Raw genomic sequence first — 14,173 nt, forward strand, 5'->3', positions numbered from 1 at the left:
GCTGCAAATCATTAGATTCTCAAATCTGAATTCTGAAAATTAGTTTCAACATAAATGTTGGCAATGCTGCCACAGGGCCTTTTCAGTGGTGGCTCCCTGATTGTGGAATCACCTCCCCAGTGAGGTGCGCTTTTCTCCTTCCTTATTAACTTTCAGGATGAATTTGAAAACATCCCTGTTTACATTTGGTGGGTGAGGAAAGACCATTCCCGGCAACCTTGAGATCACTGGACGGAAGAATATTTTTAATCGGAATTGCCTTTAGAATGTTTTTCAATTGAAACTGTGCAAAGTGAAACTTTAGATGTTTTTAACTAAAATTGTTTTTAGAATGCTTTGCCGTGCTTTTGTTTTGAAATTGGTTGTGCGTTTGCTGTCTGGGGCTCCTTTGGGAGGAAGGGAGGAATATAAATTCAATGAATAAAAACAGTCAACCGTTATTCTATGAGCAGATAAAAACATATACTCAGTAATAACAAGGTCAAGTCTCATGGGTCAGAGAACGCCTGGGCAAAAAGAGATGTCTTTAGAGGACATCGGGGCAGGCGATCGGGGCAGGACTTTAGGGCAGATGTCCAGGGGCCCACTCAGCATGAGCTGGAGGAGCCCCCAAAGTACAGTGGGGAGGAGTCCGGCTTCCTACAGTTTGAAGAAAAGGAAGTGATGCACATGCGGTTGTATTCAATGTTAGTCCTACTCAGAATAAACCCTGCGAAATCAATGGACACAACTCCATTGTTGCCATTGTCCTTCCTTGGAGGTTTTTAAGCAGAGGTTGGGTGGCTGTATGTCAGGGATGCTTTAGCTGAGATTCCTGCATTGCAGGGGAATTGGACTAGCTGTCGCTTGGGGGTCCCTTGCAATGCTATGATTCTATAATGCAGGGATTTTTTTGGGGGGGGTCTGCAGATGTCCAGATGTTGAAGGACTCCCAGTATAACCAATGGGTGGTGCAGTCCAACAACAACTGGAGTGCCACAGATTCTGCATCCCTGACTTGAAAAGATGGGGCCATGTAAGAACTATTATAGCCTTATCAAACTATTGGTCCACTTAGCTCAGTACTGTCTACACTGACTGGCAGCATCTCTCCTGGATTTTCAGCAAGGGAGACCTTACCAGGGATCGAACCTGCACTCTTCTGCATGCAAAGCTATTATCTTTCCCCTAAATCCAGCATCTGAAACTGCCCCATTGCCTGCATCTCTGTTTGAGCATCTCTGCCTTCCAACACTCTGGAAGCAACCCAACGTTAACGCTCTGGCCCGACTCTTGCAGCCTGTTTCAAAACGGAGGGCGGCTTTCTGCAGCCCTTGCTGCCCCACCCATATCCTTCCACCAGCACAGCAGCGGCACTGTCACACGTCCTTGTCCCCCAGGGAGCTGGGGGAGGCTCAGCCATAGGAAGCGACAGGAAGGCAGGAATAATTTTAGACAAACAACGCCAGGAACTCTGTTTCTTTTTTAAAGTAAAAGAAAAAAAAGTTGCTGCCACACGAGACCGCCCTTTGGAACAGATCTTAGGTCACAAAAAGAAGCTGCTTTTTTTGGGGGGGGGGAGTGGCTTAACTGGTGAAGGAGCAACCTTTGAGCCCAGGCTTGGAATTGGCCATTTGCTGCATCTACCATAAGTAGGACCGTAGCTCGGTGGTGGAGAACTTGCCTTGCATACAGAAGGTTCCAGGTTCAATCCCTGGTGTCTCTAGGTAGGGCAGGCAGAGAAATTTGCTTGAAACCCTGGAGAACCACTGCCTTCCACAGTGGGGGCATTGGTTTCTGGGCGGGAGTTGATCACAGTGTGGATTTGCCACGTGTGCCTTCCTCTTAGCATGTTTCTCCCTTGTGTCCTGAGTTCGAGTGTCTTCAAAGCCCATGACACCTTTGGTAAAGGCTGTTCTCCAAATGGAGCACTCGCAGGCCAGTGTTTCCCAGTTGTCAGTGTTTATCCCTGACGACTGCTCCTGTTAGCTAGGGATGATGGGAATTGTAGTCCCAAACATCTGGAGGGCCGGAGTGTGCCTATGCCTGGCGTAGATCTTAGGTCAAGTGTGGGGAGGCAGCCAGGGCTGTGACAGAGATGTCGGGGTGCAATCCTGTCATCACACTCCCCCACTGCCATGCATTGATTTCCCACATTTGCATTGCTCCAAAATCTTCTGATATTTCTTTGGCTCCATATGTATATTCACGGTTATACATTTCAGGAAAGAGTACATGCGAGCCATGTCTCTGAGCGCTTTATGGGCCCGGAATGCCAAGCAGGATTAATCCAGAAACTGTCTAATGCTTCAGGAGAGGATTCCCACGCAGGCTCAGCTTCCACCGATATCAGAAGTTATTAGGATCAAGCCCTGCAAGGGCGACATGCGAAATTCTGACTCCGTCAGAGCAACCACAACATTCCCCAGGCGGGGAAATAACACTGACTGTCTACAGCTCACCACAGAGTCAGAATCCTCAAGCAACAAAACTGCCAAAGCTGGCCTTGGAAGAATTCCACCGTGGACCATGGCTACCAGTAACTGGATGCCATCACAAATGTCAAGATGATCCAGGAGGGTCAGTGCAAGCAAACCGGGGAGATTGACGGATATGTGCGTTGTTGGGAATCCTTCGGCCAAGTTGCCCTTAGTAGCCCCAAGTGCATGAGAGGCAACTGTGAGGCACTCAAGGGAGGGAGATGGGCACTGCAGGGTTGCCTCCAGCACTTGCCCTACTCAGAGTAGAATCACAGAAGTGTAGGGCTGGAAGGGACCCTGAGGATCATCTAGTAGTTCAACCCCCTGCAATGCAGGAATGTGCAGCTGCCCCATATGGGGATCGAACCTGCAACCTTGGCGTTATCATCCCTAACCAACTGAGCTATATGGTGCTGTATGAGCTGCAATGCTCCCCCCCCCCCCGGAAAAACAGGCGCCAGTACTCACCATGAAGTTGTTGCAGTACCTTTGAGCACTCCCTTAAAAAGAGCATTGGCTATATGAGTTATATGAGGCATCATTTAGCCCAACACCCTCGTAATGCAGGTATCACTGCTTAAGAATCCCTGACAGATAACTCTCTGGGGTGGGGGGTGATTATTGTTTTGTTTGTTACTACACTACATGTTTTTGTATTTTTATAATGTAAACTGACCTGTGATCCTCGGTTGAAGGGCAGTACAGTGGTACCTCGGGTTAAGAACTTAATTCGTTCCAGAGGTCCGTTCTTAACCTGAAACTGTTCTTAACTTGAGGTACCACTTTAGCTAATGGGGCCTCCCACTGCCACCGCGCCGCGATTTCTGTTCTCATCCTGAAGCAAAGTTCTTAACCCGAGGTACTATTTCTGGGTTAGCGGAGTCTGTAACCTGAAGCGTATGTAACCTGAAGCGTATGTAACCCGAGGTACCACTGTATATAAATTTAATAAATAAAGAAGATAGTGGGCATGCCTAACTTAGGTTCATTTATTTCAATGGGTCTACTCTAAGTAGAACTTACTAATTGGAGGGATACCAGCCCATGGGTCTTACTCCCATGTTGCAGAAGGTTTGTGGGGGTTTTTTGCACCCATTGCCTGGCTACAGAAATGCACTGCATAATTCAGAGAAGTGCAAATCTCAAAGGAGGGCTGGGTTTCGACGCACGGATTGTGTCAGAAAATGAGAATGAGGCAACCCTATGGTGTGTGTGTAAAAACCATCAACCACAGCCCTTAAAAAACACCACAATGTATTTTCCCCACCCCACCCCACTGCTAACCCCAAAAGCAAGCAAGACAATGTCACCACTGGCTTAAACAAGCAGGTCTTTTAGAAATAATATGGCACACATGGGTGTAGCCAAGGGGAGGCAGCTGCCCCCCTAGATCAATAAAATTAAATAAAGATACATAACAAACTGAGGTTATGCCCCCTCTAACAAAAGGCCTATCCTGTCCCGTCCCCCGCAACAAAAATCCTGGCTACAACTCCTGTTTGCCATCTATGGAAAGAAAAGGTGTAACAAGGAAACAGCTTGTGGGGGGTGATAATGGGGGAGGCCAGTTGCCTAGATGGGGCCAGACCTTGGGACAGCTGAGTTCAGGGGAAGGAAACTCTTTTTCCTGTTATCCCAAAATAATAGCAGGCTCAGCAGACCTTCTGCCAATGACGTGTTCTGCATTCTCTCCTGGCTTCTGAGGCCTCACACGAGAAACACCTCAATACAAACAGTACCTTATTTTCTTTGAGTGCCATCTCACAGAGATCTCACAGAGATCATCTCACAGAGATCTCTAGGCTCTGCAAAGTTCCCCGGAGCATTCAGGAATCTACAAGGTTCCAACTAGTTTCCCAGGACCCTACTTTTGAAGTGTGTATTTAGACTCAGGGCTGTATCTAGTGTTCTCCATCCACTAGTTCAGGGACTGCTGAGCCAGCAGACAAGCGAGGTTTTAACATGTTCTGCAACATAGAAATCTGGTGTGACCATTGTGCTAGTGTGAAATTGTGCTACAAATTGTGCAATCTATCATGCGACGAGGTTACCAGCAAACTACTCGTCCACCCTCTTGCACAACTGGTGCAAAACATTTCACTGGCGGAAAGAGGATCCCACTAAGGACCTTTAACAGGCATAGGCAAACTTGGCCCTCCAGATGTTTTGGGACTACAATTCCCATCATCCCCTGACCACTGGTCCTGCTAGCTAGGGATCATGGGAGTTGTAGGCCAAAAACATCTGGAGAGCCGAGTTAGGCTATGCCTGGCCTTTAACCTTGGGTGCAACCCCATGTAAATTGGCAGAGGCAACATTTGTACAAATTTGTCTCCTCTCCTGCACTCTTCGTTTCATGACCCATTTCCTCTTCCTTGGCAATGGCCACTTGATTGCTAACTCTTGAAACTGCGAAGGTGGTGTTTGTGGAAATAGCCAATGATGGGTGGATCTTCAGGGTACATGACAGAGCCTGGAGGTGATGCCCAGTGGCTGGGGGCAGATTGGGAGTGAAGCCCAATGTTTTTGCACATGTCTGGGGACCGACCCCAGCACAAAAGCACTCTGTGCATTGAAGACAGCCTTTTCTGAGAGGAGGCAGAAAGGCTTTCCCTTCACTGGCAGCTGGCCCAAAGCAAAGGAATCAGAAAACCAGCCCCCCACCCTGGTTGACTGGCAGCTCCCAGTGTGAGGGTCACACCCTGCAGAGATCTCACGTTGCTCAGAATTGCTCCTTGACGGAGGCTGCTCACATCTTCAGATGTGAGTCACCTGTCTAGCGGGCTGTGCTCGCAATGGAAGGCAGCAGGGAATGTGAAACTCACAGCACCCCTTGCCTTTCACATGAATCAAGACAGACACCCCGAGATCCTTCCTGCATGAGCACCAATAAAAAGGGGGAGGATACCCTGAATGCCTATCCCCACACCAAGGCATGTGTGAAGTGGACTATCAGGTGCTGAGATATCAAGGGGTGAAATGCACGCATGAACCAAGCCCAATCTCCAAGTCCATTTCTTTAAGTTTACTTAGAAAACCAGGAAGTTTGACTTATCGAAGGATGCTTTGTTTTGCGGCTTGCATTTTGTTTCATAGAATTGTTGGGTTGAAAGGGATCAAGAGGGTCATCCAGCCCAACCCCTTGCAATGCAGATTCGGAAAGTACAGATTATGTAGGAATGCCTTCAAATACACACTGAATCTAATTTCTCTCCCATCTCCAGCTTGTACAAGAAGTCTGCTTACTCCGAAGTCTGAGTGAGCTCAGTGGAACTTATTTATAGAATCACTGACTTGCAGAGTTGGAAGGGATCTTGAGAATCATTCTAGTCCAACCTCCTGCAATGCAGGAATATGCAGCTGTCCCATGCAGGGATTGAACCTGCAACCTTGGCGTTATCAGCGCCACACTCTAACCACCCAAGCAAGCGCTCACAGAATTGAATCCTCTGTTTATTCTGAATGTTTAAACTCAGTTGATTTGAACCTGGCTGAGATCGGTTCATTCTCTGCCTTGTGTTGCCTCCCCACCCAAATATTGTGCCCAGCAGAGCCTTCCTTACCATCACAGCAGGGCGGGCCAGAGGATAGGGGGCTGGGCTTCCAATAGTCGTATCCATATAGTAACTCATCATCTTTGAGGCACCTGCAGAAATGGGAAAGGACCTGTTAAACGAATTCCCAAGAGATGGACATGATGCAGAAGGTGGATTCTCTTGTCTGCGTTGCCTTTAGGCTGTAGCCAATGTTCTCTGTCTGCTGGTCCAAAGACCCTTACGTAGAGTGGGCGGTTGGGTTGTAATGTTGTGCAACAGAGGAACTCAGCACAACAGTCTGTTGTGCTACAAAATTACCAGCAACCTGCTTATGCATTCTCTTGCGCAACAGCATCCCACTAGTGCAAAACCTTTCACCAGCAGAACAAGGATCCCGCTACATGACTTTAACTTAGCGCTAAATTAGAGACAACCCTCTGTTCATTGGACTCAGGCTTCTGAAAAGATGAGGTTGCTGGTACTATTATTATTTAATTGCTTTTTACAGACCGTCTCAAATCAACTTACAAAATATTAAAATGCATAGCAACTGAAGCATTTATAATTCCTAACATGGAGTAAAATATAAAAACAATAAAAGGGTACATCAACGATAATAAAATGAATCTGATTCTACCAAGAGCTGAACTCCAAACCAGGCCATACTACATTATGATTAAATGAATATCCAAACACCTGAATGTTTTGGCCTGGGAGATAATGTTGGCGATGTTGAGCCCAGGTAAGTTTCCCTGGAAAGAGTGTTCTGTAATTGGGGAGCTACCACTGAAAAGGCCCTTTCTTTCATTGCCACCCTTCATAGCTCCCTCACCGGAGACACACAGACAGTGGCTTCTGGTAACACATGTAAGGTTCAGGTAAGTTTGTAAGGAAAGAGGTTTGGGGGCCCCAAGCTGCAGAATCAAGATGGCGGACTGAACCTTAAAAAACTTCCCTGGTTTCTTAGAATACTAAATCTAGGGAATGAGTCTGCTATTATATTCCTCCCCTTCTCTCAATGGCAGAAGTGCAGTGTCAACTTGATATTTTTGTGAACATACAAAACATGGTCATTTTTCATCATTTCAAAGCCCCACTCCCTGCAATATTTGAGACTCTTAGCTCTGAAGGAAACTGAGGAGTTCTTTAAAGCTCAAAGGGAAAGCAGATTTCAGTTTATTAGGATGATGGGGGCAGTTCAAAAAAGAAAACAAATCCTTATGGTTGATTGTGACATGAAACAGCTGGCAAGAAAGGCAGAAACTGGTAGTTTCATTTCTTTCTCTGAAGGGCTAGAAATATCTCCATTTAAGCATCTTGGACTCCTCTCACTGATGGATGGATGGATATTCCTGAGATTATACAAGCAATAAAGAAAGCAGTGAGACATGCGATAGTATAGAGCCAACACATGAAAGTATGCAGAGCTCTGACAAAATGTGCACCATTTACATAAGTAACAAATATTTCAATTACGAAAGAAGAACACACAAACAAAATATCCCACTGCTAAGCCATGGTCATTGAAAACCCACTAGTTAGTTCCTCAGTTATAGGGAAGGCTGAAGTTGGCTGCTTGGATGAACCAGCAGGAGGAAGATCCAGCGCTGAGATCAATCCAACCACCAGGGAAGGTCTTTCTCTGGTCCTCACTGTTCTTTGATGGTTTGGGGTGAATTCCAGGCTATGATAGTCTGACAGGGAGAGTGGTGATATGTCTGGAATACAACTCCCATGATCCCTGACCAGTAGCCGCATGGGCTAGGGCTGATGGGAGTTGAAGTCCAACGACATCTGGAAGGCTACATGTTCTCCATCCTGGATTTAACATCTGATGGAAGTAAAAAATTTGAATAAGATGTAAAAGTATGTTTAATTACTGTTGAAAATGATATGTTTTTAAAAAACTAATAAAAAATTATATTTTTTTTAAAAAACATCTTTGGCCTCGCCTCCCCCAAAACACAGGGAACAGTCGAGTTCAATGAGACTGCAGCCCAGATAGGTTTTTGGTTTACATCTGAACCAACATGCCCAGGATTGTATTCAACTGACTTTTATTCAGGGTAGGCCCATTGAAATTAATGGTCATGACTAACTCCAGTCTATTAATTTAAATAGGTCTACTCTGAGTATTCTTAATTACTTGGAGCTTTATAGAAAACATTTGGATGGTCTAAAGCTTTAATACTGAATCCTGTCTACCAGTAGAGCTCCCATATTTGCATGGTGGACTAAATGTGGGCAGCTCCACCAAGACCTTCTTTATCTCTAAACATTTAGTTGACACTGACCATAACTAGTAAGCTTTCTACCATTCTATGATTCGAACTACTTTTAAGACTACAATTCCCAGCATCCCAGACCGCTGGTCATTGGACTTGTAAGCCAAAAACATCTGGAGGTCCGAGATTGAGGAAGCCTGTACTAGAACAACAAGCCAGCTGCTTTAGCAAACAATGAGGATTGCTCTGTAGCCGACCTTTGTCAAAACTCTTTGGCCTTTTGGTGTCTTGGTGCAAGTAAACAAATACACAGTTACAATCACAAACAGATAGCCGAGCTGGTGACTGTGCAAAAATTTGAAGTGGAGCATGTGAAGCGAAACTTTATAAATGAGCTAACATGATCACCCACATCCCTGGGATTTAGACCAGCTAATCAGATATGGTGGTAGTAATAATAATCCTAATATAGTATAGAACGAAGTTGTACTCAAAACTAATGCACTTAAGTTAGTCGGATCCATTAACTTCAGTGGACCTTCTCTGAGCAGGACTAGCATTGGCTACAACCTGTTATTCTTACTACAGCAGCGGCATTTCACAGTATTCAAAGCACATTACATTTTAAACCTCCAAGTAAGGTAGATCAATATTATCCCCACATATTATCTCTATGTTGCAGGTGGGAACATGGCTTGTCATGAGCTCACTGGGGTGGCCTTAAATGAGCCTGTAGAAGTGGCAAGATTTGAATCTGGGACTTCCCAATTATCACATTAGCCTCACAACCAGACAACACAGGCTTCTGCCCTTTGGAATGGGTAAAGGTAAAGGGACCCCTGACCATTAGGTCCAGTCGTGACCGACTCTGAGGTTGCGGCGCTCATCCCGCTTTATTGGCCGAGGGAGCCGGCGTACAGCTTCCAGGTCATGTGGCCAGCATGACTAAGCCGCTTCTGGCGAACCAGAGCAGTGCACGGAAACGCTGTTTACATTCCCGCCAGAGCAGTACCTATTTATCTACTTGGACTTTGATGTGCTTTCGAACTGCTAGGTTGGCAGGAGCAGGGACCGAGCAACGGGAGCTCACCCCATTGCGGGGATTCGATCCGCCAACCTTCTGATCGGCAAGTCCTAGGTTCTGTGGTTTAACCCACAGCGCCACCCACGTCCCTCAAATTGGCATCATTCTATAAGCCCACAGTGGCCAGTTTCCACTCCGCATCTCCAACAAGCAAGCCATCTATCCTGGCCAGTGAATTTGGGGAGCTACTACAGGTACAGACGCCAGTCGAGCTATACACACGCTACCGAGTCCTGGCTTTCTTCAATTTGGTCCGGGCGGGGGGGGGGGGGACTTCTTCTGCTTATAAAATCCCATATCCTGCCTTCCTCTGCTCACCATTAGCCTCTGAGAACATGAGAGGCAGGGGCTATGAAGGCGTAATTAGTTTTGGCGAACATCACAATCAACAGCAAGGAAGAGGCGGCTGGTAAAACTGACAAGGCAGGAGGTCAAGGCAAGGGCACTTGTGAGGAACCCAACAGATTGCAGGTTGTGGGTGACCATTAAAGCCACAGAGGGCTGCTTCACTTTAGGTCTCAGTCCCAGAGCGCAGGAGCCGTTGATAATTAAAGGAAGATGTGGATGGCTGAAAAGGTGCAATGGGTGGCAGGGCTCTCAAGCAATTAAACCTTCTTGGCTTTTTGTTCGTTAACTGCTTGCCATTTAACCAACTAATTAACTCAGCTTAAATGAATCACAGAATCGTAGCGTTGGAAGGGACATCCAGGGTCATCTAGTCCAACCCCTTACAATGCAGGAATCGTGAATGCATATCACTCAGATAGGTGCCTTTTTAAAGACACTTAACATATGGTCTAAAACAGGGGTCAGCAAACTTTTTCAGCAGAGGGCCGGTCCACTGTCCCTCAGACCTTGTGGGGGGCTGGACTATATTTTGGAAAGGAAAAAAAAGAACAAATTCCTATGCCCCACAAATAACCCAGAGATGCATTTTAAATAAAAGGACACATTCTACTCATGTAAAAACACGCTGATTCCCAGACCATCCGCGGGCCAGATTTAGAAGGCGATTGGGCCGGATCCGGCCCCCGGGCCTTAGTTTGCCTACCCATGGTCTAAAGCCCCACCTCTCATTGTTAGGCAAAGGAAGTCCAACTTTAAGATTTTATTTCCCACACGTTCTTACAGTAACACACCAGAACCAAAGACAGACTCATAGAATTAGACAAGTGCACATCTTGAACCCTCGACAATTAATTGATTAAAGGTTTAGCTGATGATTCTACCCATTAATTGGAGTGGGAATGGTGAGACCGGTTAGGCTACAGGCAGAAATTAATGGGATGTCAAGGAAGGAGTGCCAGTTTCCCAAAGGGCAACCCCAGCTCAAGCTCTCCAGTTTGCCATGGAAGCACATCCCATGATGATGTCCTCCTGGTGCCCTTCCCTTCCCCAACTCCACACAGCTGGATGTCACGAGGAAGGAAACACCCCCAGTGATTGCATCATTTACTATGTAGTTGTATAACATGACAGTGGAGAGAAAAGAGAAGAGCTTTTGTGGGGTGCTGCAGTTGGTGTGCTGGACATAATTCAGATTCGCATTGTTGCTCCTGGGCTGACATTCAGCCAGTCACCATCTTTCTGCCTAACCTACCTTGCAGGGTTGTTCTGGGGATAAATTGGAAGGCGGGGGGGGGGGGGGGAGATTCCCTGCAGGAAAGGGAGCATTTTTTTAAAAAAAGTAAATTGCTGTTTTCAGTGACAGCCCCTGTGACCAGCGTGGTATCTGCTTCCAGTTTTCGCCTTTGGCGAATTATATAAATTTAAAACTTATTAAATTTTAGATTAATTTTTTCCAAACGTTTTCACAACAACCATCCAATCGAACACATTGTTTCATACATTGCCTTCCCACCCTTACCTCAACAGTGTTTTTACTCAGACCTTTTCTCCTGCGTTATATATTCATCTACAGTGGTACCTCGGGTTAAGAACTTAATTCATTCCGGAGGTCCGTTCTTAACCTGAAGCACCACTTTAGCTAATGGGGCCTCCCGCTGCTGCCACACCGCCGGAGCACGATTTCTGTTCTCATCCTGAAGCAAAGTTCTTAACCCCAGGTACTATTTCTGGGTTAGCGGAGTCTGTAACCTGAAGCGTCTGTAACCCGAGGTACCACTGTATTACAAAGTGTTTCTCTATTACAATTATTTTATCATTTTTCTTCCTCTGCTTTTATCTCAAATCCTGCCTGCAATTTCATTTGACTGTAATTGTTTTTTGTTGTTGTTGTTTTTTAAAGTCCACAAAAGGCCTCCATTCTTTTACCTTTGGTATTCATTTCTGAACTTCTTGAATCGAAAATAATTGTGCTCTATATAACATCATTTGCAGACCAGGGGCAATGCATATCTTCAGTCAGGTCAAAGGGGCCAGCCAGGCCCAGAGCCGATGGAAAGGTTAGACCCAGTTATGGCTATGATCCTCATCAGTTTCCTACCTTTAATTACCCGCACAAGTCATCTGTCTGCAGACACCTATAAGATGAAAGTGGCAGGCCTTCAGAGGCATTGCTCCTTAAGAGCCATTAAGCAAGGGGAGAGGGATTCCTGCATGATATTCAAAGCCTCCATGGAATTGCTGCCTTTGACAATATTGCCCAATGCTTTTAAAAGCGTGGTAGAATCGCACATTATGTCTCAATTAGGAACTTGTGGTGGGGAAGGTAAGAACTATTTGCCTGGGCGTAATTTTCTCACTCTCTTTTGGGACAAATCACATTATCTCATGCTTCCATGTTGTAGGATGAAGCTCTTCTTTTTATTAACTCTCCAGTGGGTACTTTAAAAACAAAGGACAGCTTGATTCTTCAAGCAGTCATGCTGAAATATACATTGCTCGCTTTCAGATTAGCCCACCCCACAGGGTTGTTGGGAAGGTAAAATGGGGAGGGGGGAGAACCACACGCACTACAGGAGCTCATTGGAGGAAAGGCAGACTATAAGTGCAATAAATACCTAAGTAAACTGGGAATTTAGCCTCAAAGAGTTTGGGGACTAGTTGCGTACAATGCACCAGGTTAGAAAACAAAATGGAAAACATAAGCTGCAGCTAAAAATTCCCACAATGCTTCCCAGAAATACTGGTCATGCTGGGAGACCGTTCTTCGTAATGCGCTATAATCTTCCTGCAGAAATGATGTGCTGGTCCATTTCTGACACAGGCAACCGAGGCCAACAGCTTTGCTCTTCTTCATTCAAGTTCCATTTTCCTGCTACTACTACTAAGGAGTGGAAATGGGAAGGGGGGGGGGCGTGGAGAGAATGAGGATGCTTCAAAACAGACACCAAATATATCTGCATAAGAATCCTAAAGCATGCCATCCAATGTTGATGATTGATAAGATTAATGTTGATATTGTATAATGCAGCAATTAAGGATAAGAATAAAAACATCAGGGCTGGAAGGACAGGAAGTCAAAACGAAAAAATATAAGTGCATGTGAAGTAAATCTGTTAAAACCTTTGAAAGAGCTAATAAAAATTAATATTAAAAAGGTAATTTTTTTTATTATCACTACTGCTAATAAATAGGGTTGTATCGAAAGTTCTTCCCTGGGGAGACTCATTGAAACTAATTCATCATATCCATTAACTTCAACGAGTCTACTCTGAGTAGGGACACAAACCATAGCAACTAGCACCCCAACTCTGAACACTCTGCGGCATATCCGCCTACCGAGCAATGTCAAAGCTTGAGAAATTAGGTCCAGCCACTGAGCCCAGAAACAAAATTCTTCCCTCCCTGCTTTTATTCGTCACCTGTACAAAGCACCTCTCCACTGCGGGAGTTGGAATGGGTGCCTGACTCCAGATTGCAACGTTCCCTCCCTTCTCTGCAACCCCTTCCCCACGGAGTGCTGGAAGAAAAAGCGAGTCATAGGTCATAAAGCATCGTGGGCTATCAGTGCTCCCAACCTCCAAACGGGGGAGGGGGGAGAGCAAGTAATAAGAAGAAATTACCAAGAAGTAAAGTTTTATACTGGCTTCCTTTGCAACTTGCCTGGGCAGAGAGGAGAGAAAAATGCTGCGCGCGGCTGGAGGAGGTTTTCTTGCTTTCCACGCCTGGCTCAGGACTCTGATCCAACTACCTGGCAGAGTCTTCTTGGCTGGGGCTAAAGAGGATGGAGCTACCACAATGCTCCTAGCAGAGGCGCCTCTTCAAATGGAAAGAGGGGTGTGGCCAGGGGCGCAGCAGGCAAAGGGGCAGCTGGATAAAGCCATCTTTCTCTCCCCCGCCCTCGTCCGCGCATCGCCAGCAGCAGCGCAGCAAGGGAAACCTGGCGCGGTGCCACCGACAAATGCAATTATGCAAGCCAGGAGCCCATCCAAATGAAACTGTCTTTCCGATAGAAGCCATATTGGGCGGCGGGGGCAGAACAAAATATTTCATATGCCTGCCCTTTCCCCCTTGATCAGGTGGACAGAGTCATGGAAACACAGAAATGTCGAGTTGGAAAGGATCCTGGGGTCATCTAGTCCAACCCCCTGCAATGCAGGGCCCCTCCTCCATTCTGAGCTTTGGCAACTCTATTGGCCCTTAGCTGCTTTGCTGAACGGTTTTTGGGGCTGTGTTGTTTTTTTTCGGGCTTCTGTGTCTCCAACTCTCAAGTCCCAAGGGTGTTATTTACAGAGATCTGTCGTTTCCCAATCACAATGAGGATTCAGATGTGGTTTGGTCCAGCCAGCCAGGCCAGATTGGGTCTGATCTAGATTTACAAACTGAAGCCATAAATTGGCTTGGGGGGGGGGGGGTCCATGCACAGACATCTTGAGCGGTTTGGTATCATTCATAATCCTGGCTACCTCAGGAAATACCCTGACTCAAGATTATTTGGGAATAAAGGGAGACCTCCCTGCTGCT

General features: G+C 46.1%; 1 protein-coding gene across 1 annotated transcript in view; it reads right to left on the reverse strand.

Annotated features, from left to right (window-relative positions):
- ETS1 (ETS proto-oncogene 1, transcription factor) overlaps positions 1–13,448 on the reverse strand; it is a 107,162-nt gene extending 93,714 nt beyond the window's left edge. The window contains exons 1-2 of the mRNA XM_080983576.1: positions 13,313–13,448; positions 6,023–6,105 (exon numbers count right to left, since the gene is read on the reverse strand). Coding sequence (XP_080839702.1) covers positions 6,023–6,094 — 72 coding nt within the window. The 5' untranslated portion in view covers positions 6,095–6,105; positions 13,313–13,448. The remainder of the gene's footprint in view (positions 1–6,022; positions 6,106–13,312) is intronic.
- Between the last annotated feature and the right edge of the window lie 725 nt (positions 13,449–14,173).

Source organism: Podarcis pityusensis (assembly GCF_964106645.2).
Source record: "Podarcis pityusensis genome assembly, chromosome: 15".
NCBI classification, from domain to species: domain Eukaryota; kingdom Metazoa; phylum Chordata; class Lepidosauria; order Squamata; family Lacertidae; genus Podarcis; species Podarcis pityusensis.